This window comes from Varroa destructor, unplaced genomic scaffold, assembly GCF_002443255.2.
Source record: "Varroa destructor unplaced genomic scaffold, Vdes_3.0 BEIS01000001.1, whole genome shotgun sequence".
In the NCBI taxonomy this organism is placed as follows: domain Eukaryota; kingdom Metazoa; phylum Arthropoda; class Arachnida; order Mesostigmata; family Varroidae; genus Varroa; species Varroa destructor.
Window position 1 is genome coordinate 29,188,158 of NW_019211454.1, and position 18,395 is coordinate 29,206,552.

Genomic DNA, 18,395 nt, shown 5'->3' on the forward strand with positions numbered 1-18,395 from the left:
AAAAGGATTGTGTTGAGCCGTGAATTTTACATAAAGAGAGGCAAACCATTCATTGAACACATAGTGTACCTTCCTTATATTTCCACATATTTTGTTTGTCAAGCCTTATTTACCCTGCGAAATATATCTAATATTTCAGGTCAAATATTTTCATGGAGTTTTATTTAACTTACTAGCCAACTTGCGTTCCTAAAAACATTGCACTGATAGAAACTGTTGTTTTGTTGAAGGTCTTCTTGCCTGGGTTTCCATCAGTTATCAACAGATTTAACCAGTGCTCTCATTTTCAAGAAACAAAAGCACATCACTGAGAACTCAAGCAAAACCATGAAAATGCAGGTTCGTTTGGTGAGGAACCGCTACAACTTAGCTGTTTTTATGGTTTCAACAGAATAAGGTAAAACATCTTTTTCGTTTTAACAGGGATTACATGCACGTCTGCGGCGGTCCATATTACGAAGGATTCTGTTACAAGTTTTTCTTGATATTACATTATCATAGTCTAGCTATAGATATAGCAAGATGCTTCCGGTCTGTATTGCTCGACTTAAATACTACCAATGATGACAGTGGCTTTAGTCCCGTAATTTTCAATAGGTAGGGATGTTGGAAAGCACCTATAAGGCTTGCAAAACACTTGCACATAAGAAGTGAGAAGCTGTATAATCCAAAGTGAACGGATTGAAGCAGTAAACCTCACTGTCTTTGTACTGTTACAATTCACATCATTCCTCGGGCATTTCAAAAGACTGTGTAATGTACACTGACATTCTCGCGTATTTTCAAGTGTAATTGGGTCTTCAGCCCAATAAGAGTGGTAAAAGTTCGTTATAAAAAGATAAAAACGCGTTTCGTCGACGTATACCTTTAGATATTTCAGGTGGCAACAAAGATACCAGAGAACAAGAACGTGAAAGGCGTTTTTATGAATGTCCATCACCATCTAACTTTTGACTTTACTAAACTTTTTACCTATTAACACGCCGGCCACCAGATATAATTATATTGAGGTTCTTCTATTTGCGTCTGGTAGTGAATTTTGGCAGTTCAGAAGACACTGTCGCAAATATTAACTATTTTTATTTATTATTTATTTAATTTGTATCAGAAAAAACGGATTTTAAACTCGGCGCGTGAGTGGCCCTGAGCGGGTATTATATTAATTTTGAAGGCCTAACACTTAGAAGCGGCTGAACGTGTGCTGATGGGGTCTGCGACTGTATTTTAGGTAAAATAGGCTTTAATGCAAAAGGCAGAACCTTTTATATATCCATCAATTAAAAATACAACAAAACCATGAAGCGTTATATCTAAGAACGGCATTTTGTAAACATGGAAAGGTCTCGGAAGATGGTTCAAGTATATCTAGGCTTATAAATTGTTTAGTTTAAAAATCAAATTTGATTCCCATCTAGATATTATTATACTGCATTGCATTAAGTGACTCCGTTATCTCAAAAATGATATTTTTAATGAACATTAAATCGGGAGTATATCTGACAATTTGCAATGCCTTATAAAATTTTTGTTGAACACAATTTCACAAAATTAAATATTAGATTGGTGCACAAGCAGTGACGATTCCTCTTCTAATATACCAGTTTTCGTTTATCTCTCGACTGTTTAGGTACGTCTACCATTCAAATATGCTCTATGTTGTCCACAATTTTAATATCAAGCGGACACAATGTTACGTCGAGTTCAGGCCATAAAGATGGATCCCCTTGAAAAATTTATTTCCGATATAAAAAAGGTTCTGGTCAAAAAGCTGCCAAAATATTTGTGCCGGATGCGGTACGAACTCTGAAGATGACAGAACATAAAAACAAAAAAAAACTCTAAACATAAAAGATGATTTGCCAAGCTCACTGACATCTTAGAAATGGAAAATGTCAGTTCGAGGTCGATGAGGAATAGACGTCGGGCAGAGTAATGGTGAATATATGAACTGCGTTGCTAAAATTTCTACGCTACGTTCGTTTTTAGGTGAAAAAGCCGTTATTACTAACGTAGTAAACTAATAACTCATGATTCGAGCATACCAATCAGTAAAAATAACGTTTAACCATATATACGGTTCGGTTATGTTTGCTTTATTCTCTTAGTTTTTAAATCAGTACATTTCCTTAATGTAACATAATTGTGTATTTTTTTAATCTAGAAAAGGAGCCCTCACGAAATAGTAAACAACGACTGACAGAGTTCAAGTTTAAACTGGTGTCTCGATGTACCCGTTAGCACCAGCTTTTGAGGTACTTATACACCTAATCTTGGAACCGCTTAGTAGAACTCAATTGTATACTTCCATTAAAAGTAAGTTTTATTTACTAGAGGAACACAGGATTTTCATTTTTCTATGGCTCACACTAGAAAGTTGAATGTTAATAATTTTCGAAATTCTTTTTGGCTTTAGCACAATTTTTTTTCGAAACTAGTAAGAGCTTGGCTAGACTTTTGGTCTACCAAATGCTACAAAAATAATTTGTGAAAGCACACCTTAGAAGTGAAGCTCTTTGAAAGATTTATCACGAGTTCTTTTTTTGGACTTGATGTTTTTTGATGTTTTCTGGACTCCTAAGTATACCGTCATTCACGATCATCCCCAATATTGTCAGGATGGAATTTACGCAAATAATTTCTTACGATTCCGAGTCTATCGTTGAAAATCACGTTCATCTTCAAAATGCGGTCAGTAACAAGATTGGCATTCGTACCATGCGATACAGCCATTTCGATTTTGCAATATATCAAGCTTAGAACTACTTGTCGCTCCGAGAAACACGTTTAATAGTAAAACACCTTCATATGATATTATGGCGCTGCAATTAAAGCAATTTAAGTATAAAATTAGATATCAAATTTCCATATCTACTTTCGGTTCAGTTTTAAGACATTCTGCGGTAATTTAATAGAAATTTATGCGTGACGCTAAAGTCTTCTGATTCTTATGCTCACATACCAAATGAGATGTCGAAGCTTTGTTTAAATTAACATGTTAAAGTGTTGCGTTATATTAAATATGGACTAATGAGAGGCGATCGCTAGAAGTAACGCTAGTCAGGGCACTATTGAAGCTTATATCGTTCTCGAAACACATGGACTAGGAGATTTTTAAGCTAAAGCACAAAGTTGAATTCACTAGTCAGAAGGACGGAAATTGTGCCACATACTCGTTTTTCTTACTAAAAAAATGGAAAAAAATGGTAATTAGGTTACCAAAGAGGAGCGAAATTGTTTTAGCAGAACGAATATTAGGAAACTTAAGAGTTTTCACATTCACAATGTGTCGTGTTTTATTACTGTATTACACAGCTTTTACGGATATTTAAAAAAATATCTTGTTTTAATTCACTCTAAAACGTATTTGCAGGTATTCAGTGAGACGAAAATTTTAATAGAGAATTTTGAAAGACAAGCATGTGAGTGAACCCTATCTAGCTGTTGTATAAGATCTACACAACACTCCTGAATGCCAAAATTAGAAGTAATGTTGTATTCTCTAAGTTTTAATTTAACCTTAAACTGATGTTTCTGTGAAATTAGCATATTGAAATAGAACACATTTGTTTGTGACAAGTATTATTTTATCAATTATTGTTATTGATTTTGTCTTACTATCAGACTATTTCTATAGCACTTCATGATGAAGTTTCCCAAATACGATACGGTTGCGTACTCAGATCAAAAAAAGTTCACCTCTTAACCTCATCCCCGATATAAGCTAGATGTAAAGCAGAGCCGAAATTTAACACCATCAGTTCATATTTTCCTATAAATCTAACAAGGGTTTCACATCCTAGTGACGAAAAACACGCTTTTTTTTCGATAACCCGTTTGCCGTCAGTAAACACAATAGGCATACGGCTGTTATTTATTATTTTTACCATCGCACCGTACCATACGGCCGGCACATTTGATAATTATCGAGCTAACTTTACCTGCTATCGACGGCCCTTTACTTGCCCTTTCTGGCCTTGATCTGCAACGAGAATCACGATCACTCTCTTAGTGATTACTTGCAAATAAACCTTCGAGTTTAATGACTGACTCTAAATTCCATGTCTAAGGATTGACTGCCAGCAAGCGAGCATACAAATTAAACTCTTCTCGGCGAAATACAGCTTAAATATTAGCGTTAATCAAAGAATATGGTTTATTTTGGAATGGCTTATTTGATAAAACGAGTGTTTACGCGATCTGATTACCTTGCGGGAGTAGAACTCAAGCTCCTTGCCCTCAAGGATATAACCGTCGCAACGACCGCACTGGCCTGGCCGGGACGAAATGCAGGCTTTCAGACGGCCAGTGGAGAATTGTTCCTCCATGAGAGAATCGATAGGAGCTTTTTCCTGAAGAGCCTTTTGAGCATCACTCTCCAAACGCTTCTTGCCGATGGTAAGGCCTTCGATGTCAGTGATTTTTGTGCCGTGTTTTCTGCCCAAGGGTACGGCGTAGTGGTTCTCGTACCACAACCGGAAAGGATTAGCATCAACCAACACGATGGCATTCTTCACAAGGGTCTTGGTACGAACCAACTCGTTGTTAGACGCATTGTAAATAACGTCAATTATACGGGCTTTACGTGTGCACCGTTCCGATCCCCACGCAAAGTTGCCTAAACAAGTTTAAGGGAGGAACGTCTATGTCAGTAGAGTTTTCGTAGTTTTCGGCAGAAATAATACCTTCGAAAAGGGGAAAGTAATGCTGAACATTCTTATTCTTTGAAACGGCTCCGGACTTGACTAAGCGGTGATCATATTTTACGTATACGAGTTTCACAGCACAACTGTTGTTAAAGAAAAGATAATAATCACAAAACCTAGGAAAAACGGCCAAGGCCGTTTACGACATCGAATTAACACAAGCTTCATGTACCAGTTCGTAAATCGACAGTCTACACCGTTGGTAAGAAAGAGCGCTCGATATTTCATTGTGCTGTGAATTATGTCACACTAAGAGTAATTCACGAGATTACCTAAGAGAATGCGCAAATCATTGAGCATCAATTCGATAAGGCTGGAAGTAAAAAGGAAAGCGAACCATGATCGAGACGAAGGGCGCGGAACTTAATGTTACCGCCGCGAGTCCGAACAGTACGAATTCTGGCAGGAGTGCCCTGGGAAAGCTTTGTATTGGCAGCGGGACGTCCAAGCTCAAGTTTCCTCTTCTTACGGATCTGAACACGCTTTCCTCCGGTTGCTCGGTGTTTGTGAGCGCGATCACGACTGATACCCATATTGGCAACTGTAACTGGACACTAAAGCCTATAATCGGTGACACAACACAACCATGATGCAATATAACAGGTTAAGAGCTTTTGAAGGACACGGACGACACGTGCGATGCACTGCACGATAATGGTATAATCAATTTCTCTTAATTGAAATGATTTTCAGTCTTTTCCATGAAAACGCATGTCATGCAAGGTGCTGCAAATAATCAAATGCTGAAAGCAATAGCAGTAGCACAAACCAAATACCAGCTCAGCAACTATGGAAGCAAAATGCTAAGTAAACAGCGCCTATAACTAATTCCTTTATAAATTTTTAGTTATGTTTTAATTAATCCAAGAAACTTTGAGCTTTTGGGACTAGTTCACTCTGACTAAAGACAACATATCGTGACACCCGGGTGTGCATTACAACACGCCGACAGGTCAGTCAGCGGCAGTAAAGCATTCAACCGAATTTAACAAAGTAGAATTTTATAGCACATAGGACTCTTGACACACTTTCAGACAATCATCGACAGTCTTTTATCCCTAATAAAACCTCGGTGAAGCTCGCTGATTTGGTTAGCTGCGTTCTATTGACAATATCGCATCACGTTGGTCGGTGAGGGGGGCTTTCAATGTGCTGCACGTGTCAATGAAATCATCTGAATTTGCTAGCCCAAAGGATAATTTCATAAATTTTTCAAGAAGGCGCGCTCCCACGCCTCAACAACGCTATAGGTGGTCGCTGTGAAGTACACACTTGGCGAAAACTGACAAATTATAGCTAAAAAACTCAAATCTCGTAGCTTGCCTCACACACACACCTGGCCTTTAGCGAGAAAAAGGAAGCGGCCATGCTGAAACCAAGCAGTTTGAAATGCCACTTCCGTGCAAAGCCGTCTGCTTAAATCGAACGCGGGCGTAGTTACGACTTATAATGGAAAATTAGAATTAGGCAACCGAGTTATTTTGCTAAAATCATATATTCTTTAAGGACAGTTTTCGAAAACTAAGTATAATCAATTTTTAACGTACGTAATTAAAATTTTGCTTCAAAAAGAAGGAATATCTGTGTGTATAGCGCAACGGGAGGCGCGAGATTCAAAATTGTAAAACCGCGCTAGAGATGCATGTAATGACAACATTAGACCCATTGTGGTTGCTATTGAATACTTGTGATAATATTTTAAATTTGCCACGCTTTTACAGAAAAATTAGTTTTTGACACGTTTTTTTTTTAATTCTACTCATGCAGTTTGTTGCGTATCGCAAGCCTCGAAAAAACTACTTTTAATATAAGGAAACATTGAATAGCATGAGCTTGTGGGTAAAAGTGCCTAGATTCTTTGTAGTGATTCCCATTAATATCCATAAGAATGACATATTGTAAAATAACGAAAAAAAAAAAAATCTAAACGGATTCTGATACGACCATCTAAATTACGCATATGTTCTTTGTGCGTGCTCATTGCGCCAGTTATATTGTCTGCTTGATAAAGTGCGGTACTAAATAAGTATGAGTAAATAAAGGTTACTGAATGGCATGGCAGCGAACAATTCTTGTTGTAAACGTTTTATCACTTCTCTCTCACAAATCCCCTGTAGCCTAAATCGCAGTGTCCAATTCTCTAGAAAATGAAGGCCAACGTCGCTTCTTTTACGAGTGTTATTAAGCTGCAAATACTGCTAACCTTATACAATCTCCTCATCTGTATGCTTATGTCATAATAGCGTAAGGAAGTACATAACAATAAAACATCATGTCTTCTATTTTTAATTGAAAATATCTACGAGTATACATCTATTCCCTCGCACAATAAATATGGGTCCTAGGTGTCACTTAAGTTTTTCATTTCCACTAAAACAGTAGTGAAATCATTGAGTTTCGAAAAAAATTAAATTCTACAAAGTTTTGTCGCCTAATAGATGTTCTAATTAGTATTCTCAAATTATAGGTCGCATATCTCCTACAGGCTAATATAGGCTGCTGAACATCTAAGTAATAATTTTGAACCGAGAAATTGTTCACGTTTTTCTTGTTATAAACCGTGAATAGGGTTTATCAGGCCTAGTTCGGACAACATATTGTTTAGGATCTAAGGTGGCCAGTTCTTGAATGGGCAAAAACTACGATACCAAGCAAAAAATAGACAGATGTGATTATATTCAGTGCTTTATTTCTTTTTATTATCGCTTTCCGTAGTTGAGGGATCCAAGTTTATATGTTTGTTGTTGTTATTGTTTTTTCCGTGTTGTTGCATCCCAGCCTTTATGTATAGAAGAATGTTTCTGCATTTCTTTTTGCAGCCATTATTTGTTTTTATTAGCTCCTCTGCTATTTTTGTTTTGTTGAAGTTTTTATAATTATTGTTGCTGTTTGTGTATATATTATTATTATTATTATATTAGATCAAAATCGTACAAAAGTATTAACTATATACAGTCGCTCCTACATTCGCTACCAATTATATATATATATATATATATATATATATATATATATATATATTATAAATATTCATTAGCATTGTTATTTTCGTTCATCATGTGATAAGAGCGCAATAGCTATATTTATATATGTATAGAAATCATTCCGGTCATTATTTATTAGCATTATTTTTCCGTTTGTCATTATTATTGATCCATCATGGAGATTCTTGCGAGAGTTCTACTCCTGCATGCAGATGTTGACCTACTCTTATTTGCCACTCGCTAATGTCGGGCCTTTTTTCACCTCGATAATATATTTTACTATAACACCATTTTTGCAGGCCAAAAGTTTACTGCACCTATCCCGCGTGTTGATGATAGTGCGGTCAGTATCAATACTATTTAACACTGGGGAAGGCAGCTTGCATAGCCAGCCAGACTAAATTCAGGCCAAACTGTTAAATGTCGCCAATTGTTGAGAGGAAATGTTTATAATTTCCTAGTCGTTACTTCCGAACTCTGACTGTTGATCACCTGTCAAGTGTGGACTGACATTTGGCTGGTTGAACAAAACCGCGACCATTGCACACAAATCGGCGCACGCTGTTCTTTTGTAAAGACCAGCGTGTGTCTTCTGCATGTTTGCTCTCTTCTGTCTAGTACTCTTCATTGTTTGTTGTTTCCTCGTCTGCTTCGTTACGTGGCTGTCTGCTTGCACCTTTCGTCTTAACCAACTGCCTTTCAGATGACGTTACCACAGGAGCCCTTTAGCAACTTCTTGGAGCGGTTCTGCCTGTTGTATTGCCACCCGCCGTGTACAGTATGTAGGCGTGATATGTGCAGATGCACGCTCTGTATATATATATATATTTATGTATGCTTGCAGAAGTACTCCCACACAGATGCACACACACACGATCATTACTCGTTTACTAAATTGAAACACGCATGCACACATCAATACTATCAAATGTCGCTCTGTTGATACCGTTTTTTTATATGTACGCACTCCTATTTTGTCAGCATTCCGTACGTACCTCGTACAACTCGATTGACGCTATTAATCATCACCGTCATCGCCCAGCTGATGAACACGGCACCATTATCAACGAGCATGCACTTCGTTTCATTATGATTTTCTGCTACGTAAAACGGGCATAATTGTATGTTCCGATGCTTTGCACATGAAAAGGCTTTGCCTTTTGGGGGTCTTACTTATATAAGTCACCTGTCGCCATTTAAAATTCTGTTAAGCGTTACAAATCCGTAATTCACTCGCGTATCAATTTTCGCTCCCCGTTGCTTGTATGGTAGAACGACTGCATACGAGTAACGATTGGGCAGCTGCCCTATGTGGATATTGAATGTGAAGCGATACGTTTTGCGTCATTTTGACTCAAGTCTTGAACAGGAAATACGTTTTAGTCGCAGTGATAATATATAATAATTATACTAGTTATTGTGTTTCAGATAGCACAGTCGTCATTCACACAAAATAACTTATCATTGAAACGCACAGTCAGTCATACGCAATAAATAGGACATCGAAGTTACACATACCCAAGAGAAAAACAATATTACGAAAAGAACATGTGGGGTTATTGAAAAAAAAAAATATATATATATATATATATATATATATATATATATGTACGGTATTGCTCGATTACCATACCGTTCTATTGCTTCGATTGTATTATGATCAATCATAAAAGTTTATTCACTTAAATTCATAATAGCGTATCACGACCGTCAGCCATTCATACTTGCCTTCTTATTGATCGAGCAATACGAACTCGATGATCATCACTCCTAACTAAATGTAGATTAAATCACGAGCTTGGAATTTACATTCACGTCGAAAGAAACATAGACAAAGGATGTATTATTAAGCACAATGAGCAGGAACCGTTTTCGCTCATCGAATTTGTTTACCGGCAAACCGCAGGTGGCTGCATTTTATACAATAGTCCCGAGCTTGTTTTATTACTATATCGAGCATACTTATGCCACACATTGTCTCAGAGTAATTTCCGATCTTTTGTTAACCCCCTGTTTCTGTTTTTCTCCGCTTCTCATTTCATTAAAAATGCTTATATAGTGCTATAGTATTATTTCCTTGGAATCTTCTCATAGAGTCATTGCTGCTTCCCCTATTGATGGTTGCCGCTGCCTTAGCTCTTCACAGAAATCGGCTGATTATGATGCACTCCTATTTCGCGTTTTGTTGCTGATATGCACTCATCTATATATATATATATATATATATATATAGATATATGTAACTGATGTTCCATCACTTTTCATAATACTTACACCTATATGCATCGTTCGCATCAACCGGGATTATTTGATCATTTAGTACAGAATATATCCAATTGCGCCCGGTACGGTACATTCACACAGCCAAGCAAGATGTATTCACACACTTACGTTACTCGTATAGCCGGCCACAAAACCCTCTGTTTTACTGTCTAAGTTATCCTCTATTGATTCGCTTCGCCCATTGATTCGAGTCACTGTCTAAATCCATCGACTTGCCCAAAGACTGAATGTTGACTCATACCGCGCGATGTCCTTTCGTTTTTCAGAAGGCATTATGTCTTCATTAGAACGGCTGTCCACGGGCGTACGGATCGAATATCTATAGTCTACCATTCGTCAAGCGCAAATTATAAAAGTTCGTCACTCACTTATTATCTTTTCCTTCTTGCGTAAGGTGTTTTCAAGAAAAAAATTTATATCTGCTATCGCATGGATCGATGTCAATATAATAATACTACTATTTTTAGGGAGTTACATTTGATTTATAGCAGGATATACCCTTCTGACATGTTTGTTACTAATTCGAGCTCAATGATAGAGTTCCTACCCTCCGCTAGCAGGTATCACAATCTAGTGTTAACACTGCTCCGTGTCCGTGTACAAATGCACCTTGTAACGAAATTCAATAAATACAATCCTGTTCGACTTATGTGTCGTCAGTGTGCTTTGTCGTCTTCAAAAAAGGAGATAAAGGGACCAGCCTGTTCGATAATATACAATATTTACGCCAGCACCTTTTAACCACCCATTTCGTTGCACGGGCCAGTGGAACTTGGGTCAGTTGAGAGGTATGTCGCGGATCTGCATAATCCCTGCTACGCCTCCCTGATATAACATGAATATATTATAGGGTTATCAAAAATTACTGTGCGCTTTTGTTTTTTGGTTCATAATTGATACTGACGAAATTTATTTTTTAGCCATTCACGTGAAATCATTTAAAAAAAATGTAGGAAAGCTATCTTGCGCCCATTCGTAATGGGTTCTGAAAGCAAAGACGCCTGCACAGCTCTTTTTGATTACCCCCTCCATTTTATACTACAAAATACGTCGTTCTTAGTTACAAATAAGGCATTTGGGAGCCATTCTTTTGTTGAAAGTGAACGAGGTACTGCGTCGAAAAATCAATTTGATATACTTTGAATTTTATACGACAGTGCTGAACCTTTGCATGTTCGTATGGTCATAGACACGTACACACAGACTGATTAGATTGCTTCTAACAAAAGCACACTTAGTTTCACTAATATAAAATATATATTATTTCATGTGGCGGTCCGTTTTTCGGGTATCTTCTTATAAAAATCTAATTTGTCTTTGTCTCACTTTCCGCATAGCCCGCTGTGTTTCAAGATGATGTGTCCAGACGCATGAATGTTATGAATTGTATTTTAGTCCTCGCTTACTATTTAACCTTATCACCTAATATCTAGAAGAATTGTCCTAGTTCTTTTGAGCCTGTAGTAGTGATTCGGTTCTCAGTTTAACAAAAAAATAAACAAAATTCTACAATGATAATAATAACAATGTTTTTAAATGAATCGGCTGACTGAACTACGAATGGTTAAGAATGAACCGCATATAGTCTCATCCCCTTAGATGTCCTAGCGTCTATTTGGGCCGAAGCTTCAATGGGTCTCACCCGACAGTAACCTTTATCGTAGTACCTACTGTAAGAAGCCCACTAGTAATTGCAGTAAATACATAAGTGGGGACACAAAAATGGCTAAAACCTTACCTACGTCCAAATTTCTCTACCAACGAATGTGCCAATAAACGTATCCATCACCTTTTGCAGGCTTTTACGATATGTATACGAAAAGAGTCAGTGTACAGTGGAAGGATGAATCGGTATGGAGTGAAAGGCCTTTCTTCACAAAAAAAGCCTTTCGCAGTACCTATTCCGGTAATAATGTCTCATTGTGACGCTGTGTTGCTGATTTAATTATTAGACCAAGAAACTCACTTGTTCCGGATTCGAAGCAAGCTCGAGCGTTAAACATGGAGTCATATCAGTGATTGTATCAAGAAACTGGGTTTCATCTTTTTTCTTTTTTAAGAGAAATTTCGATCGAAATCGAGAGATGGTTTCAACTCTGCAGCCATTCTCTGTTACATTTAAATAAGAAACGCCTTTCCCAGTATCGTCAATTTATATATTCCACTCGCAAGTGATTCCGTTCTTTGCATTTGCTTTGGTCCCTCTTGTCGAACACGACTTGATCAAGCCATCCCAAGTTCACCACTGTTAACGGACCACTTAGTCTGTGTTGAACCCGTTCGATTGTGTGTAAAGAAATCCATGCAATTCGGTATAAAGTGACACTTCTTTTTGAGCTCTACAAATGATCTCGTCCTCGCAAATTGGCTACGAAAATACTCGGTAAGTTCTATTTCAGTTTCAGCAATTGCTTTTTTCATACTAAATCTTCATGTGATGGGTACAAAAAGAAGATTCACTTCACAGCTTACAAATACACATACATACTTTCATTCGATGCGCGCTCACACACGCACAGACACACATTCATGCGTGGGATTTGTTTACGTATAAATATAAAAGTTTATGCATAGGTTCTTAATTTTGCGCTCCTTTCGTTAGTCTGGGCCAAACAGTGACACCTTCTATTTGGCCTTTGGCAAGTGGAGAATGCTCACTCTGAAGGAAGATATAACGGCGTCGAAATATGCCTTTCCTAGAAGACGTGAAAAAAAGGACTCAACCGATTTTGCGTACAAGGCTCATCCACATACTTTTGATGTTTGGCAGAAAATACACTGGCGGATGGCAGGCCATGTAGGAATTTTTTCAAAAAGTCTTTGTTCTCATGTCGCAAGCTGGGTATGGGCACGCAAAATTAATAGTTTTGTTTATCAGCTAGCTCTGCTAATTAGTTACGCTCGCTTCTGACCTGGCTTTCCATCTCAACTGTTGATGTAAGTTCTAGACTGTAGACACAAAAATAGATGTCTATAAGTCTTGCTACGTGGTTTAGTAGGAGTCCTATAGGCTTCCGTTAGTTGCACGTACTTATGCCTAGGTGGTGTCTTTTTTTGAAGTCATTCAAATTTCACGCCTACAGTTGATCGCTTAATTGTGGTTACAGTCCGCCATAGATAATACATATATGTAGCCGGAAATGTCCATACTTCAGCCGTAGGTGCATAAATTGCTATAGCAACTTTGTCAGTGTATAAGAATCATTTTTAAGTTCAGTCGGCTACATGACGTCTGTCTCGGCATATTTGTTTAATTCACGCTGCCCTGTCCCGTTTGCCGTCTTGTGTTGCTTCGCAGGAAACCTGAGGGGCAAATTGCCGGATGTTACCTCGCTGTGAAAAATTATCTGTCTCCGAAGAATTGACATGTTTCATTAGAAAACTGCACAGATAATTGACGGGGGAAGGAGTTTTTCTTGTTAGCGCTGTTGTCTTAGTTGAAATCTACAGTGATGGTGGCGATTTGTAACAGAGAATAACATATACGGTTCGTAGCCTCGGTGACATAAGACACAAGTGAGAGATGTGTTCGCCTCTAAAATGCCGAGTAATTCGATTCGTATAGAGGGAGGGAGATCTTTAATGCGAATTTACTAATGCAGAATAAAAATTGTTCTCATTGTGGATATGAAGTATGGCGGCATATTTGAAAGTTGAGGCTGCCGCACGCCGAGCTAATTCGTGTTTCATTCATAAATTCACACCCGAATCGAGCCCTTGGCCCGATAGCGTGCTGTTGGTCAAGTACACAGTTTCTATAACAGTCATCACAGGGCTGGCAAGTGGCTAGATTTGCCAAGAAAATACAATAATGCAGTCTCATCTCGTATATTTCTCACAGAATTACTTATATTGTATTTATGTTGAGCCTTCGTCATGCTCTTCTGGTCATAGAACACCTATAGCGACCCCACGGTTCTGCTAGACCACTATCAGGAACGTCGTATCTATCAAAGAGCTACGGATGTAATAATGCAGATGCATAGAAAATAATTACAATATTTTCACTCTAGATAAGTTTTAGCCTCTTTTTTCCCCGTTCAGTCGGTGAAATGGCGCCTACTTCTATGACTACGCGCGGATATTTTCAAACCGAACAAATACTAATTCATCGACATCGGTAGGCAACGTGTTGCAAGCAATCAACTTTTTCTAAACCGAGCGCGCGAACTTTTCGAAAGAGAACAATAGAGATGTGCAAGGAAATAAGTAATAGACTTTCAAAGTCTATTTTACGGCCGAAAGCTGTACGGAAATAGTTAACTATATCCAGAAGAAGCAAGAGAGACAACTGAGCATGAAATCGAACGTTAGTATTAAACAAAAAAGTGATATCGAGGTGAGAAAATTTGGGTGAAGTATGAATGGAAAAAATGAAAGGTGGACCCAGGCTAGGTGAGCTCTGGTGACAATTCGGCGCAAAAGTAAGATTTTTAGAGCTTGAAAATGAAAGAAGGACATACGACGACAAAGTGTGGAAGAAACGGATAACTTTCCTTCGTCCTCCTGAAGGGGCATAGCTCTTGCACGCACTGTCATTGTTATTATAGTACGAACTGTTTTCCTGGTGAATGATTAGTTTTCGAATGAACAGTACGTCCAGACACAGTAGCGACCTTTTCAAGTGCTACCATGTATAAAAAAATATTATATATTACAGTTTGTTAGCACGTCAATAGCTATTATATATGTATATACTAGGATAAAGTCACAATAATAATAATAATTGCAAAGATACTTGTATGAACATAATATCGTATATATATATATATACTTTCGATTTGTATGTGCCCTGAAGGACGTATATATCGTTTACTATTTGATTGCACTCCGACTAGCAGTAAGTTAGACACGGGCCCACCACAAGCGATAGCCACCATGAATACATTATAGCGTATTCCTACTACAGTTACCATATGATCTTTTTCGTAAACTAGTACCCCCAGCTGTGTTAATTCTCTGTCAGCGAAAATAGTGTTTATCCTGTTGTTCTATCCAGTAATTGCGCTTTATCATTATCTAGACACCATGTCTTAGGTAGGCAATCACGAACCGGTTCTGTGTGCCTAACAGTTTCCTTGCATCGTGGGCTGCACCTAACGGGTTCTCCATGCGGTCGCGTTCATTTTTGGCCTTTGTTTTCTAAATGTACTGCACGTATCGCTTGCTAAGATTAATGTTCTTTCCGCGGTGACTGACCGATCCCATATAGGCAAGCTCACGTCGGCAACGATGAGACGAAACATCCTCCTGCTTGTCTGTCAGGCTGTTTACATCTAGAGAATTCAATCTCAATTCAATAGTCTGAATGAGAAGTTCACTGCTTGCGTCTTACGTCTTGCACGATCCATTCACAACCCTACGTCAACCCAGCTCGACATCGATTGTTTCAAAAGCCACCTCTAATTATAGACAAACCTATTTCTTACCATTCGGAACTGCAACGAACTATTCTATTAAAATTGCACATTTGCTAGGCCCGTATCAACGCAATTCGCAATTTCCTTCAGACTAGTAGTAGTGGTCAATGCCGATCTTGGTTGAAAAGGCTCCTTATTTAAATTATTCTTAATTCGAGACGTTTTTAACATGTTGTCTGATATGGAGTCCGGTAGGGGGGCTTATGACGCCACCCCTGACCTGCGAAACTTTACCAAAATTGTTGACTTCTACTACGAATCAACCTATGGCTCTTACCGTGTTCCTATCTTTCGCCTGTTCACCTAAAGAAATCCGGCCATATGAGGTCTACGTAGTGTCCTACGCTAATACTAACTCTTTAATAAATAAATTAGTGTATCCATTCATGTTATCAGAATAACAATCGGTCCTAGACTTTCGTCCAGGATAGCTCCGAACAGCTGAAAATGAACTACTATAGTAATGTGTTCGGCGCACTAGCCTTTCGGCAATATTTTGTGAGCATCTGGCTAAAAATTTCCGACGGCAAAATCGTTCCATGTTATCTAATTTCATTGCATTCAGCTCAGATAGCGTTATATTACAATAAACATGTTGTTTGTTGTCCTTCGTGATAGATTTACATTGTCCTGTAGCCGAGATTTGTTTCGAATGGGGTTAATGGTCTCCTCGAAGCAGTTCCATGAGGAGGTTGAATCCAGGTGCTGGCGCGTCTCCTCGACTTTTTGCAGCCTGTTGGCGAGAGGCTGCGAGACTTTCTTTGCTCAGTTGGCACGCCCGCTCGAGTTGGGGTATAGCTAGAAGGAGCTCGCCAAACTTTGCTGGCTCAGCAGGCGAATGCGCGGCTGTGTAGGCTTGCAGTGCTTCTAAAACTCGTCGTTTCGCAGCCGTAACCTGCTCTGCGTCTTGCAATCCCGATGCATCTGCAGAAGCATAATCGATAGGCGGGGCAAGCGAAGTCGATTTGTTAGCGCTCATACATCTACCAAGCCTCTATGTGGTGACACGAAGTTAACTACCGTCGCAACTTTCTTATAGGTCCATTTACGTACTATCACCTTGGTTAGGTGCAGAGTTCCTTGTCAGCTACGTGTTGTTCTGGCAAGATTTGGCACACGCTGTCCTCTAAGAACTTATCTATGCCATCTCAAATGAATTTCACTGTACATAGGGGACTTGAGTAATTTATAAAATAAATTGTAAAATAAATTGAGTTCATTATTTCAAAACCTGTACCCTTGCACAGCTTTTTCCTAATTAAACAGGTAGAGTTTATGGGCCATGCTCTATTTGAGGTGACACGGTAGTGCCTGTTCTATATAGAGAAGAATAGGAACGCGGCTATTTCCGCTTAGCTTTGCATTGCGAACTTTAAATTATCCGTTTCTCAAAGTATGCGATTACTGACCTGATGTGAGCAGGACTATGACCTTAAGGCAGACGAACTCGCAGTGGTCAACCTTTAGTCTCCTCAATAAATCAGTCAGGTTGAGCATGCGTTCCACGACGGGGCCCATCCCGCACTGTCGTGCCTGTGCCAACGACACGGAGCGACCGCGGCCCACCTTCAACTCCGCAGGGCGATTTCCGTGAGAACCAGTTGTGGTTGCCATAGACCGGAAGCAGCAGGCGAGCAGCAGTAGCTCACACCACGAATTGATCAGCAGGGCGATCTGGTCGTCAACTGCGATGTCGCGGAATAGAGGAAGGCTTTTGCACCACTTGACAATCTTGTACAGCCGATGGTCGGCGATATTGCACAATGAGCTCAGCAGATCGTTGGCCGCCCCCGCGCCACCGTTCTGGCCTGATCCTGCTGACGGGGGGTCGTCAGTGGCCTCCATGGCCTCCTCACCTAGCTCCATTTCGTCTCGCATTCCGTCGCCGTTGTTGCCAACGGCGTTGCTTCCGTGTTGAAGACGTCTCTCGTGCTTGCTTATCAAAGCGTGGTGCGTTTGATATGGCTGATTTTCAACTTCATCCATCTCGCTATTGCTATGAATAGGCTGATAATGATTTTCCTTCTCGCGATGAAGATCTCGTGTGGTACTCTGGCCACTATGTCCACCATCTCCAGGGTTAGTGCTCCTCTCCGAGTTATGCCACAAATGTTCCACGGAGAGAATGTCCTGAATCAGTTGTGGGATACCAGCACTGCCTCCAGAAGACACCTGAAGTAAATCAAAATTACGGTTCGCTAGAGGTTAACTTTTTGACAAAGATACATACAGAAAGCGTACGTGCGTGCGGCATGATAAAAACATTACATGCATTAGAACTATTCGTACCTGGTCATTTGCACTGACATCGTCAGAAGGTACAGTGTCAGAACCCCGCCGTCTGCTAGCAGCTGTTGTTACGCCAGGCGGCGTTGTCGTTATAGCTAACGTTGTCGCGCTGCTATTTAACCGATGTGTGACCGCGTTACCGTTTTGATAACCCCCTAGTCCGTTACTTTCTCTTTCCAACGTGTCCATAGCCGTCGGCGGTCCACCCACATGTCGCGGGTGCTGCGCGTGGTGTGTTTCACTGACCGGCATAGGTGAAGGAGCACCTCTGCGTCCGCTGACGCCGACACCGTGGGATGACGGCACGCTCCCACTTGTCCCTCCCGCATGTGCGGCTACAGATTGTACGGCTACAGCTGAAGCTGTCGCGTCCATAGCTGCCAGCTGATGGTGTCCATTCGGATGCATGAGAAGCGAAGTAACAAGCGCTGGAGGATACCCAAGTGTCGGATCTACAACGGCACCTAGTGGGCCTAGGCCGCTTGAACTTGCTAAACCTGCTAAAGCTCCGGTGGGGGCACTATGCGGTGAGGGTGCGTGTTTAAGAGCTGAGGCGACACGGGGCTCCGAGGATGTGATCACTGATGATGATGAGGTGCGTGGAATTTTTACGCTGCAAGCCCAGCAACGATAATTATGTATTATTTATTTTTTGAGAAAACTATGTGCCAAAATGTCTGCTCAGTGCGTACGTACGGTTCATACGTGGTTTCCAT

The 18,395-nt window shown here is 39.7% G+C and overlaps 2 protein-coding genes across 8 annotated transcripts in view; both read right to left on the minus strand.

Moving 5' to 3' along the window:
* Window positions 1-3,867: 3,867 nt before the first annotated feature.
* RpS8 (ribosomal protein S8) lies at window positions 3,868-6,158 on the minus strand. Of its 2 annotated transcripts, none has more exons than XM_022787797.2 (4): window positions 6,040-6,158; window positions 5,041-5,264; window positions 4,206-4,615; window positions 3,868-3,979 (listed from the first exon to the last, which is right to left on the minus strand). In XM_022787797.2, the coding sequence occupies exons 2-4, from the start codon at window positions 5,234-5,236 to the stop codon at window positions 3,956-3,958; spliced, it is 630 nt and encodes a 209-aa protein (XP_022643532.1). In that variant the 5' UTR covers window positions 5,237-5,264; window positions 6,040-6,158; the 3' UTR covers window positions 3,868-3,955. The 2 variants fall into 2 exon arrangements, with proteins under 2 accessions (XP_022643532.1, XP_086833094.1); XM_086976968.1 differs by lacking the exon at window positions 6,040-6,158 and adding an exon at window positions 5,772-5,933.
* Window positions 6,159-7,372: 1,214 nt separating this feature from the next.
* LOC111247269 (uncharacterized) overlaps window positions 7,373-18,395 on the minus strand; it is a 35,432-nt gene continuing 24,409 nt past the window's right edge. For all 6 annotated transcript variants that reach the window (XM_022797996.2, XM_022797984.2, XM_022798014.2 and 3 more), the window contains 3 exons: window positions 17,680-18,292; window positions 16,800-17,562; window positions 7,373-16,314 (listed from right to left, as the gene is read on the minus strand). In XM_022797996.2, the coding sequence (XP_022653731.1) occupies window positions 16,049-16,314; window positions 16,800-17,562; window positions 17,680-18,292 (1,642 nt within the window). In that variant the 3' untranslated portion in view covers window positions 7,373-16,048. The remainder of the gene's footprint in view (window positions 16,315-16,799; window positions 17,563-17,679; window positions 18,293-18,395) is intronic.